The sequence below is a fragment of the Ovis aries genome, chromosome 14 (genome assembly GCF_016772045.2).
Source record: "Ovis aries strain OAR_USU_Benz2616 breed Rambouillet chromosome 14, ARS-UI_Ramb_v3.0, whole genome shotgun sequence".
NCBI lineage: Eukaryota > Metazoa > Chordata > Mammalia > Artiodactyla > Bovidae > Ovis > Ovis aries.
The window spans coordinates 49,262,957-49,285,929 of record NC_056067.1 but is presented as its reverse complement, the minus strand read 5'-3'; the positions used below and the strand labels follow the sequence as shown (position 1 = coordinate 49,285,929).

The 22,973-nt window shown below is 50.4% G+C and overlaps 1 protein-coding gene across 3 annotated transcripts in view; it reads right to left on the bottom strand.

Annotated features, from left to right (window-relative positions):
• The window catches only part of SPTBN4 (spectrin beta, non-erythrocytic 4), a 78,332-nt gene that overhangs the window by 5,826 nt on the left and 49,533 nt on the right, over positions 1-22,973 (bottom strand). For all 3 annotated transcript variants that reach the window (XM_027978308.3, XM_042232069.2, XM_042232070.2), the window contains 11 exons: positions 13,400-13,624; positions 12,400-12,489; positions 10,043-10,321; positions 9,796-9,926; positions 8,713-8,917; positions 7,565-7,945; positions 6,019-6,263; positions 2,271-2,409; positions 2,092-2,176; positions 1,542-1,738; positions 342-967 (listed from right to left, as the gene is read on the bottom strand). In XM_027978308.3, coding sequence (XP_027834109.1) covers positions 342-967; positions 1,542-1,738; positions 2,092-2,176; positions 2,271-2,409; positions 6,019-6,263; positions 7,565-7,945; positions 8,713-8,917; positions 9,796-9,926; positions 10,043-10,321; positions 12,400-12,489; positions 13,400-13,624 — 2,603 coding nt within the window. The remainder of the gene's footprint in view (positions 1-341; positions 968-1,541; positions 1,739-2,091; positions 2,177-2,270; positions 2,410-6,018; positions 6,264-7,564; positions 7,946-8,712; positions 8,918-9,795; positions 9,927-10,042; positions 10,322-12,399; positions 12,490-13,399; positions 13,625-22,973) is intronic.

The window sequence follows — 22,973 nt, the reverse complement described above, 5'->3', positions numbered from 1 at the left end:
CTTAACTTCAATCAGAGAGGTGATGGTTGCACTGTTAGCCCAGTGGAGAAACTGAGATGCAGAGAGGATGAAATCCTTGCTCAGGGTCACCCAGGGGATTTGAAGCAGGGGTCAGGACCCGGTACCTGACAACCTGCACCTGAAGGAAGCCACTGCCACTGTGGGTTATTGAGCGCGACTCCTACCCTCTTTCAGCTTCTTTCCGTTTACACCCCTGTTCAGTGGGTACCACGAATATATCTAGGGAGCTAAGCCAGTCTGAGCCTGGGAACCCTGGCCTCTGGGCCTGCGCGACTCCAGGAGCTCTCCTTGTCCCCCTTCCTTCACTCCCTAGGCCTCACCCCTTGGCCAGGTCTCCTCTGATGGGCATCTCCTGTTCGCTGGACTCCTGCCGCTCCAGCCGCCGCTCCCGCCGCTCCCGCCGCCTCTCCATCTGCTCATAGCGGCCCAGGGTAAGGCTGTGTGCCACCTCGTGCTCCGTTGACTCCTGCCGCTCTGGCCGCCGCCTCCGCGCAGTCTCCTCGGATTGATCAGCCGATTCCTGCCGCTCGGGCCGCCGCCTCCTGGGCAGCTCCTCCGCGCGATCAGCTGACTCCTGCCGCTCGGGCCGCGGCCTGACCTGCTCCGCTGCGACTACCGCAGGGGCCCCCGGGGTCTCAACGGCTTCCTCTGGTGCCGCCGGCTGGGCCATAGGCTCCACCCTCCCCGGGACCTCGGGCAGCCGGTCGATGCGCGGCTGGAGGCGCTCCGGCTTGAGCTCCTGCCGCACGTACCCCACCCGGGTCCGCACCTCAGCCGAGAGCGTGTCTGAGGCCCGGCGGGCCAGCGGCTCCAAGCCCCTCTCAGAGCCCCCTGGCCGCAGCAGGGGCGCGGCCTTGGCCGCCAGTTCCGTAGGGTCTCCAAAGAACTTGCGCCCCAGGAGGGGGGTGGGCGGCTGCTTGCTCTGTTCTGCCTTGAGTTTCTCAATCTGGGGACAGAGGGGCCAGGCTCCAGTGGAGGGGCATGGTGGAGGTGGGGGCTGGGAAGGTGGCTCTGGGTCGTCTGCCTCACCGCCCAGTTTATTGGTTCTTATCAGTGAAAAAGCGGGGTTGGCCAGAAGCTTAATTCCTATTTTCTCCAGCAAACACCTAGCGCTCATTTAATAACGGGTTAAATCATCACTTTCTGTAGGTGCCTTTCCATTCCCACCCATTGCCTCTTTCCTTCAGGATCTTGAGACTTTTTATTACAATGATCTCATCATTCTTCAAGTATCAGATCAGACTCCTCCCAGGCCAGGACAAGTGATTCTGGGCTCTCACGTTCCCCTGTGCTTCCCCCATCCTAGCCCTGGACTGTCACTGGTGACAGGTGGAAGTTTTTCCCCCTCTCCTTTCAAAGCTCCCCTCGCCCCCAGGACTTGGAAACACAGTGATGGTCTGTCTCAGCCCTTATTCAACACAGTGTGGAGGCCGTGTATTGGCCCATGTGTTTGTCTCATATAGAGAGATGGACGTGGGGCTCTGGGGGGTGGGGTCTGGGGCAGGAAATGGGGTGCTGACCGTGGTCAGGCGCCGCAGAGAGCTGAACCTTTCTTCCCAGGCTGCAGCCGCTTTGCGGAAGGCCTCGTGCCGCCGGATAAGCTGTTCCACTTCGTCCACACTGCTGCCCAGCTCCCGGCTCTGCAAAAGCGGCTCCTGGGCCGTCAGCCAGGCATCGGCCACCACTGCCTCTTGGGCAAACTGGTGCACTTCCAGCACTGAGGAGAGACATTCAGGGGAAGGGTGCTGGGGGCACCCGGGGGCCCTACCTGGGGGCTGTTTTCTCTGGCCTTCCACACCCCCTCTGGCTTCCTCCATCCCAGCCCTGCCCACTGTGGGGTTTGCAGGAAGGTGAAGGGCTGGGCTATTTCTGAGGACACCAGCTTCTCCCCTAGGTGTTGGGAGTCAGTGCCAGGGCAGCCCCCTTGTCCACTCGCCCAGGCCTTCGTGTTTGCTGCTGGGGATGCGGGGGTATGCAAGCATGACTCTGTCACCCTCTGGGCATTTCCGGACATGCTGGGGCGTGATGTCCTTGTGCCCTTGAGCCCCGTGTGTCTGGGCCCACACTCACTCTGCTGCAGCCACTCCCAGTGGCGGTCCCACTTATCCGACACTTCCTCCTTCCTGGTCCCCAGCTTGTCCAACTGCGCCTGGATCTGGGAGTGGCAGGTGGTTGGGAGAGGCATCAGGGCTGGCCCCCCACCCCGATGGGCACAGAGGACAAAGGGGAACCCCCGGCCCCCCTCCCACCTCATCAGCCATGGCACTCTTGTTGAGCAGCAGAGAGCGCCCCAGCTCCTGGCAGGCTGTCAGCTCTGGCATCCGTGCCTCCAGTTCAGTCTTCAGGCCCTGGTGGTAGTTCATGAGCACCTCCACCGATGACACGTCCCTACAGTGGGTGGTGGGTAGGGATCTGAGCCACGGGCCACCTCCTTCAACCCACCCCATATACACTTCTTGTGATGAGCCCAGATCCCTCAGGCTGGCGCTGTCCCCGTCCACCTCCCACAACCAAGTTCTGAGGGGCCAACCTTCTTCACTGATTCAATGATTCCGACTTCTCCCAGAGTGCTAAAATGTCCCACTTCAGTGATTCTGAGAATTTCAAGATCCAATTTTTCTAATCCTCTAAAGCTCTACTTCTGAAGCTTCCACTAACCTATGATTCTAAGTCTGTGCTGTCCCAGAGGGTAAACACTAGACATGTGGCAGTCAAGCACTTGAAATGTGGCTACTTTGATTTGAGATGTGTTCAAGGGTCAAGCAGACACCATACTTTGAAGATTTAGTATAAAAAAAGAATGAAAAATAACTCAATAATTTTAATATTCACTTCATGCTGAAGTAATCATATTTGGAGTATCCTTGGTTAAGTAAAGGGCTTCCCATGTTGGGCTAGTGGTAAAGAATCTGCCTGTTGATGCAGGAAACTTAAGAAACACGGGTGATCCCTGGGTTAGGAAGATCCCCTGGAGGAGAGCATGGCAACCCACTCCAGTATTCTTGCCTGGAGAATCCCATGGACAGAGGAGGCTGGCAGGCTACAGTCCATAGGATCACAAAGAGTCAGACATGACTGAAGCAACTTAGCACGCACGCACACACGAATGGGTTAAATAAAATGAATTATTAAAATGAATTTTCACTTGCTTCTTTTTACTTTTTCTAATGTGGTTACAAGAAAATCTTAAATTATATATGTGGCTCACATTTGTGGCCTGTGTTGTATAATTATTGGACAGTGCCATTCTAAACTATTATATGGCCAAAACAAATTCCAAATTTCTGAAGGTTCCATCAGTCATCAAGTATAGCCCAATAAGACTTAATATGTCCAGGGACTTTCCTGGCAGCCCAGTGGTTAAGATTCCACACTCTCACTGCTGAGGAACTGTGTTCAATCCCTGGTCAGGGAACTAGGATCCCAGAAGCCAAGCAGTGTGACCAAAAAAAAAAAAAAAAAAAAAGATTTAATGTTGAATATGTTTACATTTATTTAAATGTGAATAAATATGTTTAAATAGGAATAAATTTATTTCTGATCACTTACATTGTAACAATTCCTACCTAAGACTTAGTATGCATAGAATAGTCTCCCTGATTCTCCCCTGTCTCCCGAACATACCCTCCCTGAAATTCTCCACCTCAGTAAATTCGCCCATCATTCATCTGTAACTCCTCTTTTTTTCCCCTCAGCTCAGGAACCTAATCCATCAGTCAAGACTGGACATTTGTAACTTTAAAACATACTCTGTGAAATGGGCTTCCCTGATGGTCCAGTGGTGAAGAATCTGCCTGCCAATGCAGGGGACACAGGTTCGATCCTCAGTCCAGGAAGATCTCACGTGCCTTGGGGCAAATAAGCCTGTGTGCCACAACTACTGAGCCAGAGTTCTAGAGCTTATGAGCTGCAGCTACAAAACCATGCGCCTAGAGCCCGTGCTCTGCAACGAGAGGAGCCTCTGCAACGAGAAGCCTGCACACTGCAGCTAGAGGGTAGCCCCTGCTCGCCACAACTAGAGAAAGCCTGCAGCAATGAAGACCCAGTGCAGCCATAAATAAATTTAAAAAAAATCTTTAAAAAATGTTTAAAAATATACTCTATGAAATGATAGGAAATCTGGTATTTGTTTTAAAATAACTCAGCTTAGGGTGGAGGGGAATACATACATGAAGACTGGCCGGGTATTCACTGTACACATGTGGGTTCTCTCTGTTACTGCTACTTCAGTGGAGAGTTGAAATTTTTTATAATAAAAAGATTTTTTAAAATCATTTTTTCCTAAAATTGGTCACTTCTTCCCATTTCTTCAGCCGTCACCCTGAGTCAAGCCAACGTCACCTTGTGCCCTGGATGATGGCAGGAGCCTCCCGAGCAGCCTGCCTGCTTCTGCCCTGGCTCTCCACACTCTCTCATTTTCCACAAGCACCTGGATTTATCTTTCTCAAATATACATCATATCACATCACCCCCTCCTCCTGCTCTAAACTCTCCGGTGGCTCCCATTTCACTCCAAAAAAGGCAAACTTCTCACCACACCCAGCACTCAGTCATGTCTGACTCTTGGAGGCCCCATGGACTGCTGCCTGCCAGGCTCCTCTGCCCACGGAATTTTCCAGGCCAGAATACTGGAATGGGGTGCCATCTCCTACTCCAGAGATCTTCCTGGCCCAGGGATCCGGCCCATGTCTCCTGCATCTCTTGCACTGGCAGGTGGATTCTTTAACACTGCCACCATGTGGGAAGCCCTCACCATGCTGTTTCCCCTCTAACCTCATCTCCTACCACCTTCCACTCTCCCACTCACTCACTCTGTCCAGCCACAATGATCATCTAGCTTTTCTGCAAACATATCTAACCACAACCTACCTCAGGGCCTTTGCACTTGCTGATCCTTTCACCAGGAAGACCCTTCCCCAAAAACTTTACCCAACTCACCATCTCTGCACTCAGGCCCCCTTACTTTGCTTTATTTTTCTTTTATTACTATCTGGAATAATATTAAGTGTTTGTTTATTGACTTATCTGTTGCCTGATTCCTCCCTCAGAATGTCAGCTGCACCGGTCAGGGGCTTGACCTTACACGCATACAGTGCGTGCGTGCGTGTGTGTGTGCTAAGTTGCTTCTGTCGTGTCTGACTCTGCAACCCTATGGACTGTAGCCCACCTGGCTCCTCTGTCCATGGGATTCTCCAGGCAAGAATACTGGAGTGGGTTGTCATGCTCTCCTCAAGGGGATCTTCCTAGCCCAGGGATCAAACCTACATCTCTTACATCTCTAGAGTTGGCAGGAGGGTTCTTTTACCACTAGCACCACCTGGGAAGCCCTCTGGCATACGGTAGGCATCAACAAAATATTTGCTGAGTAAATGAATGCAGACTCAAGTGCTCACAGTCACAGAGACAATGCTATGTATCCACTACTCTCCACCTCCTTGTTTTCCTGGACACACTGCTGGACTACATTTCCCAGAGTCCCTAGCAGACAGGTTTGGACCACGGAGCCAAAGGGATGCGAGTGCAAGTTTAGTCTCTACAACCTCCGGTTGTATCCTCAGCTCTCTTTTCCTCATCTGTAGCTGGATGTAGAAGGCCCAGCCACTCATGTCAGGGTCGATGACAGAAGAACACTGGTTCCCAGCCACTGTGGGACAGGCTTCTGCTGCATACTCACATCAAGCCATGATGTGAGCAGTCAGTGCCTACTAGGCCAAGCCCCATATACACCTCCCCATCCCTATCCTGGCTTTAATCCATCCCAGGCTGCGACACCCCTGCAGAGGCAGAGGATGCCCTGTGCTCTGAGCTCGATGCCAGGCGTGACATGGGGTCTTCACACACAAGGAGCCTGTAGAACAAGGCATGGCAGGCGGTGGAGCCACGCAGGTATTGGCTATGGTGATTTTTTTTTTTTTTTTTTATGGGAAGGGGACTGCGGAGGGGCTCAGAGTGGCTGCCCGGAGGCAGGGAGGAAACCCGAGGTGGGAAGAGGGGCACCTGGGCTTGTCAGCTGCCCCAATCTGGCCGGCAATGCCATCCATCCAGGAGAGCAGGTCTCGGGCCTGGTTGTGGAATCGCAGGGCGTCGGCCGTGGAGCTCACGTGCAGGCGGGCATCCTCACAGGCTGCCAGCAGCTCCTTCCAGCCTTGCAGCACCTCCTGCTCCCGGCTGGCAATGGCCTCCGCGTGCTCGCCCGCGTACACCGTCCGCAGCTGGGCTGCCCCCTCCTGCAGCTGCCGTACCTAAGGGGACACGGGGTCGAGCACCAGCCCTCCATGGGGATCCAGGCTCCACCCTCTCCCCCATCTCCCATCTGCAGACTGGGTGCAGAGCTTGAAGAAGTAAGGAGCCTACACCCTTGATTCCAGTGGGATCCATTCCTAGCCACTGCCCGCTTTCTTTTTGACCTTCGCACTCTCTGACTTCTTTTCGACCCACTACCGTATTTCTCTCACGTCTGCTGCCTAATGTTTCTGTGACTGACCTGCACTGTGACTTCTTTTACACCTACCGTCAGGTTTCTTTCAGCCCACTGTCTGACTTCTAGTCTGAGAGCTCTATTGCTATTGGGGCTGCCACCTCGCCTCTTCAGGCCCACCTCTGTCTTGTTTCAGACCCATGTGATTTCTTTCAGGAAACCATTCCTCACCCTGACCTCTATTAGACGTGCTGTCCAATTTTTTCAAGCCACTCCCTATCACCCAATTTCCTTCAGAATCGCTATTCAATCACTAGCAGGTCTCCCATCCAATTTCCACTATCTCTGCTGTGTGAGTTAGAGTCACTGCTCACTCTCCGTGGTTTCAGCCACTTGTCTTCTTTCAGAGGACCATCATATTTGCGTCAGATGCACCACATAATCACTATCAATCTCTCTACTTGACTTCTCATGGTCTTTCATATCATATATATAAAATAATTGTCCAATTTCTACCTTCCACTAGACCTACAACCCTATTTCTTTCAGTTCTGTGGCTTGCTTCCTGTGAGGCACACAGCTTCACATTTTCATCTGGTTTCTCAGATCTACCTCTTAATTCCTATCAAACCCACTCCCTGATTCCTATTAGCCCTCATTCCCATCCATGAGATCCAACCCCATCAAATTTCTTCAGGGAAAATCATGTGATTTGTATCAGAGACCTGCGCTCTAATTTCTATTTGCTTTGCAGCCAAATTTCTCTCAACTTCCTTGCAATTCTTTTTAGACTCTCCATCGGGCTTTGGGTAAGATTCACTTTGCAGTTTTCAAGGGAACCCCTGCCCAACCTCCACTGGAAACACTGTCTGATTTCTATCAGGCATTCTATACCCCCCATTCTATATTCCCTGTAATTGTTTGATTCTGCGCACCATGCAACCAGTCCATTTTCTACCTGCCCCATCATATAACTTCTCCCTGTTCTGTAGTCTGTTTTCTGTCTATTCCACTGTCTCATTTCAACGTGGTCCACAACCTGATTTTTGCCAGCGCTGCTGCCCCCGTCCTCTGGCCACGCTGCCAGGCCCTCCCACCAGCCCCTCCTGGCCACCAGCCCCCCACCTGGGACACAAGGAGCTGCAGGTCATGTTCAAAGGCGCGCAGGGTCCGCTGCATGGAGCTGGCACTGGGTCTCGGCTCCGGCGGGGTGGTCAGGCGAGGCAGTCGCCTCCGCTTCTCCTCAATCTGTCCTTGGAGTTCTCGGGCATCACTGAAGAACTTATGCAGCTCCCGAGAGGCAGCCAGCAGTTGGGCCCGCGTGCCCATAAGCTCCAGCAACTCGGCCCAGGCCTCATTCAGCCCGTCCTTCCACTCGGCCATGGTGGCCGCCGCTGTGTGGCCACACTCGATCAGCTCATCCACCATCTGGTTCACGGCCGCCAGCCGCTCCCGCCCTGCCGTGCCAGTCTCGCTGGCGAATTCTGAGAATTTCTCCTGTAGCACCTGCCACCAGGGAGTGAGGGGGTGTGCCATCATGGGCAAAGTGCCGTAGACACGAGCCCCCTTCAACCCACCACCTTGTGGCAGAATAACAACACTAAAGGTGACCATCAGAACAAAATATAACATCCCACACTTACTGAGAACTCACTCTGTAGCAATAATAGTAACAATAATAATAAATAAGGCAGTTCAGATGGTAAATAACCTGCCTGCAATGCAGGAGATCCAGGTTCAATCCCTGGGTCAGAGACTCCTTAGACAAGGAGATGGCAATCCACTCCAGTATTCTTGCCTCGGAAATCCCATGGACAGAGGAACCTGGCACGCTATAGTCTCTGGGGTCATAAAAAGTCAGACCTGACTGAGCAACTAACAAGACCCTAAGCATAGTAACTAACACTGTGTTAGGCTCCGTGGGTGTTCAGTACTGCCCTAAGTGCTTTTTTGGGGTCCCCAACCTCTGGAATTTAACGCCTGATGATCTGAGGTGGATCTGATGCAATAAAAATAAAGTATACGATAAATGAAATGCGCTTGAAACATCCTGAAACCATCCCCATCCATGGAAAAATTATCTCTCGTGAAACTGAACCCTGGTGCCAAAAAGGGTGGAGCCACGGCTTTACATTATCCATCAGTGACTCAACAGAGCCATGATGCGGTGCTATTATAATCGCCCTATTATGGGTGGGGAAACTGAGGCCCGAAGAACCTTAGTAGCAGACACAATGGCCCCTGGATCGCTGTTTATTCCTAATGCTGCTCACCGTGACGTGCTCAAAGTCCTGGCCAAGCTCAGGGGAGCCAGCCACCACCTCCTTCTCTGCGATCCAGTGCTCGAGCTCGTCCACCTGGCGACTGAGCTGGTACAGCCAGTACTGCTGCTCCAGGCCCACCCGGCGCTCCTCGCCCAGCTCCTTGAGCGCCACGTACAGGCGGTCTACCTGAGACTGCCGCCGGCTGATCTGCTCGCTGAAGGGGGACAGGGAGGGGACAGGAAAGGGCAGGGATGGCGCCTCCCCGCCCAGACTTCCAGGACAGAGCTCTGAGCCCCTGCCACCCCCCTCAGGGCAGGGCTGTGTTTCTCTGAACATTCAGGCAGAACTGAGTCCCCCCCCGAGACTCCTTCATGCAGAGCTCTGTTTTCTACAAGTCTTGGAGGCAGCCAACTCAGCACTTGCATCTCGGAGCTCAAGGAAAATTCTGCTTCCCTCAGCTTGATAAGCTCATCACTCCCTCTCACCCCCTTGCGTGCGCCCAGCTTTCCAAGCTGCAGTCCCACACCTGGCCCTTCTAGTGACTTCGGTGGGACTCCAGACCCCTTACTTGGTTCCCCAGCCAACCCACCTCACCCCCACTCAGGATCTCCAGGCTCAGGAGGACAGAGGTCAAGCCTTGCGCCTCTGTCTCGGATCTCACCCCTGGGCCAAGCCTCCTAGATGTGGCCCCTACACTTAACCTCAGAGAGGCCACATGACCCGCAGTCCAGGAGGTCTCAGGCCACACCCATTCACTGTGCTCCAGGCTTTTCTGCCCTCCCAGAGGGGCCCAGACACTGGGTAGGAAGAGAACCCTTCCTGCCCTGAGCTCCTCTTCTCCCCTCAGTCCTAGACAACTCCTCCCACGCACTCAAAATCCTAGTGCTCCTGGCCCCACCCGTTCAAACATCCTTGCACAGCGCTCCTCCATGCGGGGACCCCAACCACTTGCCAAAATCCTAAAGCACCAGTACGGGGGCCAAGAGGGACCCAACCCTCCCACCCCAACGTCCAGTCCTGGCTCTGCCCCAGTTTCCAACCGCGAAGCTCCAGATCCTGCTGGACCATTCCCTAAGAACTGGCCCCGCCCACCTGTCCGGGTGCCCCATCTCCAGCAGCGCCCGGCACTGGCGCGACAGCTGCGCGATGCTTTCCTCGTAGTTCTCCACTCCCTGCTCCAGCTGCAGGTGCTTCTTGAGCAGCTGCAGGGTGCTCTGTTCGTCCTGGGGACACACGGCGCCCGCGATGAGGTGGCAGCGGCCGACCCTGGGCTCCAGCGCACTGTCACCTCCCCCCCCACGCCCCGCCCTGGCCCCCCGCACCGCCAGCCCGGGCGCACCTTGCCCTTGTCCTCACTCATCATGAGCAGCTCCTGCTCGCCTAGCCACGCCTCCACCTCGGCCACGTCGAAGTAGTACTGTTCCACCTGGAAGGCGGCATCGAGCACCTGCTGCCGCCGCTCGGCTGCCTCCCGCAGCCCGGCCCAGGCGCCCTGCAGCTGCTCCTGGCCGCGGCGCACGGCCTCAGCCTCCGGGCTGCGCAGCGACGCCAGGGCGCCCGCGCGCTCCAGCACCTCCTCCAGGCGCGGCCCGTGCGCCTGGATCTCCCGCCGCAGGCCCTGCGGGTGGGAGAGGAGAGGGGAGTTCAGAGGCTCGGCGCCTGCACGACTGGCACCGCCCAGGAGAGAGTGACAAACAGCCGCAGATCGCTGGCGAAGAGCCGGATACCACGTCTCCTCACTCATCCTCCCCTTGTTGCAGGTGGGAAAATAGGCCGCAGAGGTGAAGTGCGTTAGGAGAACAAGCAGCTAGGAAGGGGTGACAGGGTTTGAACACAAGAAGCTGGATCCAGAGACTCTGCTTTCAAACAAGATCCCTGGTGATCCATGATGCCCGCCTAAGGATCCCGACACAGGCCTAAACACAGGTTGGGGTATAATTTACCTACAGTGCAGTGCACACATCTTAGGAATACAGCTGGACACATTTTACACATTATTAAGCCTGTGTACCCAGATAGGGATACAGAATACTTCCATCACCCCCAGAAGGTTCTCTCAACCAGCTCTGTACTTGCTGAGTTCTTTAGTTAACCTCTCCTTTGCCTGTTTCCCCACCTGGTAAATGGAGATATTAAATAATAACACAATAACAAGAGTCAACACCCAGTGCCCGCCAGGCACTTTGCTAAGTCAGGGCTTTGCATAATGTAGTCACTTTCTTTTTCTTTTTGCCACACTGTGTGGCATGTGGGACCTTAGTTCCCCAACCAGGGATGGAACCTGTGCCCCCTGCAGTGCAAGGGCAGAGTCCTGACCGCCAGGGAAGTCCCTGTAGCCACTCATTTAGTCCTCATTCCAACTCCAGGAGCCAAGCATCATTCTCATTTTACAGATGGGGAAACTGAGGCACGGGGAGGTTGAAGAACTTGCCAAAGGCACATGGCTAGTGGTGGCCCCCTAATATTTACCTTGTAGGGCTGCTGTACCGTGGCGCACTGACAACTGTGCCTGGCATGCAGCAGGTGCTCAATCAACATTAGCTGCTATTATTTGTTTCACAGCCTCTGTGTGTCTAGCAATCTCTCACACACACAGCTTGAGCATCTCCAATTTTAAATATTAAATGCGCTTGACTGATTTCCTCAACTGTGAAAATGATGGGCCAGTTTTGTTTGTTCCTAGCGTAGTCCACCACCAGGAGTATTTTCATCAAGATAGAAAAACAAAAGCCTCTTAAAGAACTTACAGCCTCTTAAAGAACTTCACCTATTAGAGCATGATCACGAATCTTTCCAAAATAATTTTTGTGCCCACCTCCCCACCATTCTTCAGTGCCCTATTCTCCCAAACTATATATATATTTTTTATAAAAGGAGGTGATGACAATACCTACATCATAGGGTTATTGCAGAGATTAAATATCTGACATAATCCCCTATGACAGCATTTGGTACATAGTAAGTCTTTAATCAATGTATTATTATTATTATTACTATTATATTATTATTTTCCAGCTGCACTGCATGCAGTATCTTACTTCCCTGACCAGGGATCAAACCCATGACCCCTGCAGGGGAAGCATGGAGTCTTAACCATTAGACCACCAGAAAAGTCCCTGGAGTTCTTGTTTGTCTGATGTTTTCTTTTTTCCTGGCCCGATAGCCATTGTCCTCACTTCCAGTCACAGGACCCTGATTTTCTTTGGGAGAACTGCCTTGCCTCCATCTCAGCCCAGATAATTAAGGCTGATCTCACCTGCAGGTTCCAAGGCTGAATTCTCGGCCCAGACCAGGCCATTCAGAGCAGCCTAAATCCCTTGCCATCACAATTAGTTCAGAGTGGACACGTGACTCAAGTTGAGCCAAAAAGAGTTATGCCTGAGACTACCACTGAAATTACTGAGAGAGAGTCTCTTTAGTTTTCCTTGTGGGATGTAAACTTGAATCTGTTGCGAGTTCTTTTACCAGCAGGAGAGGCGAGCTGACCTGAGAAAAAAGCTAATAGGTAGAAAAAAAAAATGGCAATGAGAGATTCATGACCTCTTGGAAGCACCTGGACACATCTGTATCTGCTGTTCACAGATCTCAATTACAGGACCTATAAATTCCCCTCTTAGGCTTTAACCACCTCCAGTGTTTTCTGTCATTTGTATCCAAATGTGTCCAAACCCACTCCCTTGCCCTGGCTCTGCTCACCTGGTTCTTTTTGATGTACTGCTGGACGGCCTGCAAACCACTGCCTCGCTCTGTCTGCATGGCCAGTGGCAGTCGCTCCTGGACCCATGCCTGGAAAGGAATCAGGGAACAGGTCAAGGGAAGGACACAGGGAGCAGGGCAAGGACCCCTCCATCTCAACTAAACTGCACGCATCCAAGCCTCCATAGCAACCAAGGGCCTCCCTCAACTAAACGCCTGCTCACATCTTCCACTTCCTCTCTGGACACACTCTAACTGGCTCTCTGCACTTGAGTCAGGTTCCTGCTTACCTCTGGCCTTTGCACAGGCAGGTCATGCTTCCTGGAAAATTCCCTTCCCAACCCATCAGCAGGCTCAGCTCTTGTTTGATGTCTCAGCTTAGACATTCCCTCCTCCGGGGAAGTCTCTCTGACTTCGAAACTTGGCCAGTTGCCTCCTCTGGGCTCCCACAGTCCCCTAGCTTCCCCCATCACATTCCTAACCATCTTGAGCTGTCCCTGACTTAGGATAAGTCTGTTTTCCCCTTTGGAGGAATGGGATTTGCTGTGGTCACTCCTGCGACCCTAGTGTCATGTAAGAAGGGGCCGGGCCCAGAACGATCAAGTGAATGAGCAAATTAGTGAATGACTGAATGAGGAACTGAATGGATGAGTGATAAATGAAAAATAAATGCGTGAAGAAAGGAATAAAGAATGAGGGGCTGAATAAATCAATGACTTCATGAATAAATCAACGAGTCAAAGTGTTAATGAAATATGAGAGTGAATGAATGAATGAATGAATAAGCGCGAGTAAATGAAAAACTTAAGGATCGAATGACTGAGTCTGTCAGCGTATCAGTGGATAGGTCATTCCGCCATCTCCACCTTTGAACCCTCCTAAGAGCCATGTCCCCGCCCCCACCCCAGTCTCCACCCCCTTTGCCCGCTGACCCCGCCCCACCCTCGCATGCCCCTCCTCTCATCCGGGCCCCGCCCCAGATCCCCTCGCCGATCCTCACCAGCTCGTCCTCGAGGTCGTGCGCCACCTGGTGCAGCTCCTTGGAGGCGAGCAGCAGGCGGCGGCGCTCCTGCAGCGGCTCGAGCAGGCGCACCAGGCGCTCGCCCACCGCGTTCTGCCGCTCGCCCACCAGCTCCTTGCTAGCCGGCTCCAGGGGCAGCGCTGCCGTCTGCGCCTGCAACTCCCCCACCTCGCGGTACCACTCCTCCACCTGCGACTCCATCGACTGAAGGGAGAAGGGCAGGGTCAGCAGGCCCCGGCCTCCCTCCCGATCCCGCTGTGGCTCCCCAGTACCTTTATGATGACAGCCAACCCCCCGGTCGAGGCCCACTATTCCACTCTCCCCTTGCTCAGTTCCTTCCAGAAGCTCTGTCCTCCTCTCTGATCCCTGCAACCCACTAAGCTAGTTCCCGCCTCAGGGCCTCTTCTGTTCCTATTTCCTCTGCCAGACATGCTCTTCCCTGTCAATCAGATTTCAGTTCAACTACTTACTACCTTTTCAATGAGGCGTGCCTGAGTCCCTGGACTAAAGCAGCCCATCACTTCTCACAAAAACCCTTCAAGGTTGGTGGTATCCCTGTTTTACAGAGGAGCAAACTGAGGCCCAGAAAAGTTAGGTAATTTGTCCAAAGAGTCAATCTTTTCAAATATCAAAAATAAATACAGGGACTTTCCTGGTGGTCCAGTGGCTAAGCCTCCAATCTCCCAATGCAGGGGGCCGGGGTTCAATCCCTGGTCAGGGAACTAGATCCCACATGTCGCAACTCAAGAGTTGACATGCCACAAATAAAGATCTCACATGTATAACTAAGACCTGGAGAAGCCAAATAAATAAATAATTTAAAATAAATACAAGCTATAGTGATTTAAATGGTTGCTGGGCCACAGGGAGAGACAGAAAGTACAAGAGCAGACCCAAATACACAGGAGAATTCATATAGTTTATAGATGCCACTTCCAATCTCCAAGGAGATGGATTATTCAATGAATGGTCATGGGCCAAGTTGCTGACCAATTTCACTGGATCCCTTCCTCACTGTTTATGCTGAAAACAATTCCAGATGGATTAAAAACTTAAGTGGAATAAGTAAATCCATAAGGCATACCAAGGAAATCTGGGCAAATGTTTTTACAATCTTGGGATGGAGAAAATGTTTCCAAGCATATAAACCGTAAAGGGAAAGATTTATAAACTTGGCCACAAAGAATAGTTTTGTGTCAACCAAAGTTTCTAGATTTGAAGGCAAATGACAAACTGGAAAAACATTTAATATGTGTTCGAGCAGAGAACTAGTTTCTTTAACAGTAAAAGAATTCCCTTTTATCCTGCTCCCGTTGTCTCCTTGGCACTTAAACACCATCGGATAACTGTCTTTACTCACGAGGCTTCTGTTTATTGGTCTGCTTCTAGACTATAAGCTTCATGAGGGCAGAGGCTGTGTCTCTCTTCACCTATGTATTCCCCAGTGTCTAGAACCATGTCTGGCATGTATAGACCTTCTACTGTGGTTTGTCCAATGCACAAATGAATGACATCAGCAAAGAGAGATTGCCCGAAAGAGAAATGGGCAACAGATGTGAACAGGCAACACGAAGAAGAAACGAGCACAGGAAAAGATGCCCAATCTAACTAATCATTGGGATAATACATACTAAAAGAAGGTATTCTTTTCTATGTATCAGATTGGCAAAATTGTGAAAGATGGATAATATCTAGTGTTGGCAAAAATACAGGGAGACGGGCACACTCAGCCTCTGTCAGTGGTGGTGTAAATTAGTAAGAGCCTTTTTGGAAGGCAGTTTGGCAGGTACTATCAAAATGCAGTATGTGTCGAAATGCTCTGACCAGCACTTGCACTTCCAGGAATGTATTTAAAGAAACAGTGGCATGTGTGCTTACAAAGATGTTCGTCCAAGGATTTTCCTCAGAGCAGAGATGTTTGTCCAGAGATCTCATCATGGGGACGTCCCTGGCGGTCCAGTGGTTAAGAATCTACCTTGCAAGGCAGCATACATGGTTCAATCCCTGATTGGGGGACTAAGATCCCAAGTGCAACTAAAGTCCTCGTGCCACTACTAGAGAGCCCTTGAGCCGCAAGAAAAGATGCCATATGGTGTAACAAAGATCCCACATGACACAGTTAAGACCAACACAGCCAAATCAATAAATAGAACAAAGATATCTCATCATAGCAGAGTTTATAATGAGAAAAAAATGGAAAAACTAACCTCCATGTCCATCAACACTGAAATGATTAAACAAGTCCACATCAATATGGAATAATACCCAAGACTTACTGTTAAGAGGGAAAAATTAGAACATACTTATGAATAGATATTTGTACTTATGAATACTATATGAATACTATGAATAGATATTTGCAGTGAACTGCACATGCATAAAACTTCCCTAGAATAAAGAAATTAATCACAGATGGTACCTACTGGAGGCATGAGAATTTAGTGAATGGGGACAGGGATGAAGGAGAGACTTTTCACATAGGATTTTTTATACAGTTTTTGATGTCTGAATCATTATATTTATTTATTCAAGAATTTCAATTAGGACTTCCCTGGTGGTCCAGTGGTTAAGAATCTGCCTGCCAATGCAGGGGACATGGGTTTGATTCCACATGCTGAGGGGCAGTGAAGCCCATGCGTCACAACTACTAGGCCATGTGCTGCAACTACTGAAGCCGGAGCCCCTTAGAACCCATGCTCTGCAACAGGAATAGCACCCCCCCACCCCCCGCTCACAGTAATGAAAATCCAGTGCAGCCAATAAATAAATTAAAAAGTTGAAACATGAAGAAAATAAAACCATTAATAATCCACGTAGGTACCTCTATTAACACATAAAGAGAGGTCTAGAAAGATGCATACCAAATAATAATTGGGGTTCTCTTTGGAGTGTGGGATCCGGAGGCATGTTGAAGGGAGACTTTATGTTTTACTAAAGATCTCTAAGATAACAGTAGCTTTTAACAAAATAATATATTTATGTATTACTTGTGTGATTCTAAACAGATGGAGGAAATACAGAAAACAAAATAACAGGCATGAAATTAAGTGGTAACAGATTAAAGCAAAAGACTGCAACCCAAAGCTGGAATCTTAAGAACAAAGTCAAGACTTTTGCTGCAAGGTTCTGTAGTGCAGAGCTGTTGCTTTTGCCTGCCCCAAACTGGTCCTTTCTTTCCTAGCACCTCAAATCCCACTCTGATCCTGAACTTCTTGTTGTGTAGTAGCTAAGTCCAGCCCAACTCTTTGTGACCCCCAAGGACTGCAGCCCTCCAGGCTCCTCTGTCCATGGAATTTCCCAGGCAAGAATACTGGAGGGGGTTGCCATTTCCTTCTCCAGGGGATCTTCCCTACCCAGGGGTCGAACCGCATCTCTTATGTCTCCTGCACTGGCAGGCAGATTCTTTACTGCTGAGCCACCAGAGAAACTGAGCTTCTTGAGCAGTCTTCTACTAAAACCTAGAGAGCCAAAGGGGAACACGTGATCTAAACCTAGCCAATCAAAACACAGAAACCGCTGTGGCCACAAGGATTGATCAGTTCAGTTCAGTCGCTCAGTCGTGTCCGACTCTTTTCGAGGTCTTATTACCTAAGCTGGGCCAGTGAAAACTCTTTCAGCTTCCTGAGGGGCTGATGAAACCCATCAGTCCAAGAATGGCCATGTGACTCAGGCCTGGCTAATAAGAACACTGAATCACCCTGGCCACAAGGATTGGGTAAGAGATGGCATGTGACCTAAGATCAGCTAATGAAAACTCTTCACACTTTTTCTGGAAAAGCATGTGAACTGAAAAGAGGTGGTCTCCTTCTCAACCTGTTTCTAAAGCTGGAAGAACACAGGCCTGGGATAATAGGGACAATTTTGCCACCAAGAGAGAACAGGTTCCCCAATGATGAGGCCAACACAGAGGAAAGCAGGGTGCGGAAACAAAGAGAAACTCCAACGGTCAGAATTTGTGGGACCGATCCAGCCATGCCCCAAGCTCCTACCCCTGGTTCTTCCAGCTCTATGAGCCAACAACTTCCAGCTCCTTTTAGCCTAAGTCCTAAGAACCACATTTCAGAGAGTCCCAGTTGATGCAGTTCACAATCCGTAGGAGTCGGAAAAGTGGGTAAAAAATCAAACCTTATGACAAATCCAAGTCATGTCCAATGGAAATTTTTTAGACACACGAGCGGCAGAAATCAAAGAAAAGTGAAATAGTCATTCCCCACAACTTTTTTTATTAAGAAAATCATGGTAGTGAAATGTAGAAAATAAAAACACATTAGAATTGAGGAAACTTGCGAATATAGTCTGAAATATTAAGGTTATAAGTTCCAGTTCCCCATGAAATGAAAACCCCTTCCTCCCTCTGGAGCAAGTGGCCATGTGGCCTGAGACGGAATTATTCCAGGGACTGCCATGTTTCTACTTCTAGAAAAATGCCAAGTATTTCAAAGACCGACATAATATGTAACCTTTCTTGCAAACATGGGCAAAGGATACAGAAGTACCTGGTCATTAAACATGTGAAAAGATGTTCAGTCTCCTTCAGTGTCTTGTCGTTTAGTCGCTCAATCGTGTCTGACTCTTTGCCACCCCAAGGACTATAGCCCACCAGGCTCCTCTGTCCATGGAATTTTCTAGGCAAGAATAGCAGAGTGGGTTGCCATTTCCTTCACCAGGGGATCTTCCTGACCCAGGGATTGAACCTGTGTCTCCTGCATTGGCAGGAGGATTCTTTACCACTGAGCCACCTAGGAAGTCCCCCCTTCAATGTTTAGGAAAATGCAAATTAACATAGCACAAATCAATTATCTTTCAATTCTCAGGTTAGCAGAGATAAAAGGCTTGCTAACAGCTGATGACGGTGGCCATGTGGGGAGATGGATGGCTGTCATTCTGCAAGCGTGCCCACTGCCTTTTCAGGAGGATATCTGGCAATATTCATCAAAAAGTTTAGAGAATTCCCTGGAGGGCCAACAGTTAGGACTCTTCGTTTTCACTGTAGAGGACGACACAGGTTGGGGAATTAAGATTTTGTAAGCTGCGTGGCCAAAAAAAGGAAAAGAAGCAGAGAAATGAGGAGGAAAGTTTAATGCATAAATCTTCTGGTACCAAAATTTTACTTTGAGAATTATTTTCTAATACATATTTCTTATAATACACTTATAAATATACATATATAAGAAAAGAATATATGTTGATATACATATATAAATGTGTATATATAAAACCATCCATCTCCTCACATGGCCACCATCATTAGGTACTTGCAAGCTTTTTATCTCCACTAATCTGAGAAGTGAGAGGTACTGTATTGTAGTTATTTTAATTTGCATTTTCCTAAACACTGAAGGAGGGCTGCCCAGGTGGTTCAGTGGTAAATATATATATCTTTATCTGGCTGTGCTGTGTCTCACTTGCAGCATGCGAGATCTTTACTTCTCGGCAAGTAGATCTTTAGTTGTGGCATGTAGGATCTAGCTCCCTGAGCAGGGACTGAACCCAGACGCCCTGCATTGGGAACATGGAGTCTTAGCCACTGGACAACCAGGGAAGTCCTGAGGATTAATTCTAAAATACTTGTACACAGGCTTAAATACACACAGACAGGGATGTCTGTTGTGACATTATTTATACTAGCAGAAGTTCAGAAATTGCCTTAAAGGTTTCTCAACAGAAGGCTGGTCAATGACATTGTCAAACTATCCCTTGGAACATCATGCAACAGTTTAAAAGGACTGGGTATGTCCTACAAGGAGGGATGCCTAGGCTGTTCGGCCAAGGGAAAAGGCAAGCTTCACTGCGGTCTGTATGTCATGTGTACATGTGGGGGTATGCATAGAATATTTCTAGAAGGATAGAGAAGAAACAGTTGAGAGCACTTATACCCCTGGGGAGGGGGGCTTGCATGCGGAGAAGAAAGGTTTTTTACTTTTCACAGCATACCCTTCCATTTGAACTTCTTACCATAACAGCAATAATGGGTAACACACCCATGTTCGCTCTCAGCACTTGACAAGAATGAATTAAGTTAATCCTCGCAACAGCTCATGAGGTCAGGGAAGATGGGGATGTTTGTATTGCTCACAACTGGAGCCCAGCTCCTGGCTCCGTGCCCGGCACAGAGTAAGTCTCCATAAATGTGTGTTGCTTTTTATGTTGTTGTTGTTTTGTGTGTGTTGCTTTTGTGTGTGTGTGTGTGTGTGTGTGTGTGTGTGTGTGTGTGTTGCTTTTGTTTGCTGGATTGGCCACCATGTTGTTCTCCTTCTCTTGGTATTAAAGGTTAACATTAAAAAAAAAAAAAATTAAACCAGCTTGCAATGTTACAACCAAAGGAACAACATGGAGGACTCTTGAAAACTTTAAGTGAAAGAAGCCAGAAAACAATGAGAGCCATATATTGTATTATTCCATTTATGTGAACTGTCTAAAACGGGCAAATGTGTAGAGACAGAAAGCAGACTGGTAGAGAGAGTGAGTAAGGACGGGGTTTCTCGTTGCGTGCTCAATCGCTTGGTCATGTCCAACCCTTTTGTGACTCTATGGACTATAGCCCACCAGGCTCCTCTGTCCCTGGGATTTCCCAAGCAAGAATACTGGAGTGGGTTGCCATTTCCTCCTCCAGGGGACCTTCCCGATCCAAGGATCCATCCCGCATCTCTTGAGTCTCCTGCACTGGCAGGCAGATTTATACCAGTGAACCACCTGGGAAGCCCCGCAGGGTTTCTCTTCAGGGTGATGAAACTGTGTTGGAATTAGTGGTGAGAGTTGCTTGACTTTGCAAAAACACTAAAAATCACTGAACTATACACTTTTAAAAAGTGCATTTTGTGGTATGGAATCATATCTCATTTTTAAAAAGACATTCAAATTCAAGGCAAAAACCAAACCAAATCAACAAAACACAGAGGCACCTATTTCCAAAACAACCTCAGCTGCTTTGCCACCCGGTGACACGCAAACCCAGACCCCCCTCCCCCCCGTAACAACCTGACTGCTACTCAGACCCACCTGCTGCCTTGAAAGTCAAACTGACAGTCGCTCAGTCGTGTCTGACTCTTTGGGACCACGTGGACTATACCGTCCATGGGATTCTCCAGGCCACAATGCTGGGGTGGGTAGTCTTTCCCTTCTCCAGGGGATCTTCCCAACCCAGGGATCGAACCCAGGTCTCCCGGATTGCAGGCAGATTCTTCACCAGCTGAGCCACAAGGGAAGCCCAAGAATACTGGAGTGGGTAGCCTATCCCTTCTCCAGTGGATCTTTCTGACCTAGAAATAGAACCCGCATCTCCTGCATTGCAGGCAGATTCTTTACCAACAGAGCTATCAGGGAAGCCTACCCGCAGCCTTCCCATACTCCAAATGGGGAAACTGAGACTCAGAGATCAGTGCCTGGCCTAGAGTGAAAACTGCCAGGACCAGAATTTGAAGCCAGGACCAGGGGACCAAAAACCCTCATGGCTCTCGGTCACTCTCCTTCTCTGCAATCCGGGATGATGTGGTCCAGAAAGGTGGGGTTAGTCACCTGCAGTCACACAGCAGTAGAATGGGAGTTCAAACCCTGGACGGTGTGGCTCCTGACTCTGGGCCATGCTGAGCTAGACGAAGAAATGTGGGACAAAGACTGAAAAGGGGCAAAGAGGGTGTTTTCTTTCTTTTTTTTTTTCCAATTAACTTTAATTGGAGGATAATTACAATATTGTGATTTCTTTTGCTAGACATCAACATGAATTAGCCACAGGTATACATGTCTGTCCCCCCCATCCTAAACCCCACCTCCCACCTCCCTCCTCACCCTATCCCTCTCAGTTAAAGAGGGTGTTTTCTTGGCCAGAGTGTTTTCTGGCTCAGGGTGAGTTGGGTAAGAAGTCTCTGGGGACTCAGCCCAGCAGCTGCAAAGCCTCCAGTGCCTTTTCCCCTGGCTGGTCCCCTCTCAGATGGCAGGAGACCAGCTCCCCCGTTCCCTCCTGGAGCAAGAGCCCAAGGCTGAGCCAGACCAGCTGGCCTAGCCCCTGGGAACTGGGAAAGCAGGGGCTTGGGACTCCACCATATGGCCCCTCAGCTGGGAAGGACAATTGGAGGAGGCCCGAAAGGAGGACTGAGGGGAGGGTGTCGTGTGGCCTTGACCTGGGAACTGGGGTTCCAGAAAGGCTGCTGCAGAGGCTGAGATGGAGGGACACGGGAAGGACGCGAGGAGGACGCAGGGACGAGGAGAGGTCAAGGGAGAGGGGCAGAGAGGGGGAACGGAAGTGAAGAGTGAGCGAGCAAGATGGAGAGGCAGAGAAAGACAGGTGAGGGAGAGAGGAAAGGGGAAAAAACTAAGAGAAACGGAGACACGGAGGAACTGGGGGAGCAGGGCTGGGAGACAGGCCCAGAGCGAGGCAGAGGGGACACAGAACTCACGTATCCACGCCCCTGGACCCGGGCCCCCACCTCCCCCAGCCCAGCCGGCTCGGGTGCCCTGAGGGGTGGGGCAGCCGGGAAATGTGCCCCACTGGACCGCCCCCCTCCCTCCCGCACAAGTCCAGTGTCTTGGATCTCAGGCGGGCCCCAGCAGTCAGCAGGGGTCACGGGAGTTCCCTCCCCCAGGGGCAGCTCCTGAGGCCCAGCTGGACTCCGTCTGGGGGCCTCGGCCCACTGAGTCACTCCCCGCCTCGGGCGCCCTCTGCTGGAGAAAGGGCCCAGGAGTCCCGCGCTGGAGCCTGCTCATCGCCATGTGACCCTCCCAGCCAGGCCCTCATCTCCGCCAGGTCTCAGTCTCTCCCTTAAACAATGGGGACCCCACATCACGCTCTCCAGGGTGTGTGGGGCTGAACCCGCCGCCCTGTGAACCCACCGCCCTGTGGAGGGTCAAGCCAAGTCCTCACTTGTCCAGGGCAGGGGCCCCAAACCCTCCCTCTGAAAGGGAGACAGGTGCTGGGGTCGCCAATTCCCCCCTCTAATTGCAAATGCAAATCCCACAGTGAGAAATGCTTCCCATCCCCCAGACTGGGGAAAAATCTAGAAAGTCTGACAACACCAAGCGCTGGCAACTATGGCTGGAAAAAGGAGCTCTCATTTAATGCATCAAACAGCATCAGGACTTAGGCAAGCTATCTGTCACAACCGGGTGAACTGCAAATGCCTCTAACTTCTCACACTGTACCAATGTTTCATATAGTACGTCCCCATCCAAAGACATTATTTTTCTAACTGAATTTTCTTTTTTGGATGCACTGCCGGGCTTGTGAAGTCTTAGTTCCCCGACCAGGGACTGAACCCAGGCCCTCGGCAATGAGAGCCTGGAATCCCAGCTCCTGAAACACCAGGAAGTAACCCCCACCGGACCCCTGCCAAATACATTTCTGAAAAGCTACATGGATGGGGGAGTGGGGAAATGCCTAAATGGACTAGAATCAGAAACAAATGAAACAACTATTTCACATAGTCAACATCATCTATGGAAGACAGAGAAATAACCCAACTTTCTAATGCAGTAGAGTGATGATGTACCCTTTGGTTGAAGACAATTAAAAATTTTAAACTTGTAAACAAGTATTGTCTCTTGTATTTGCTGGGTCAGC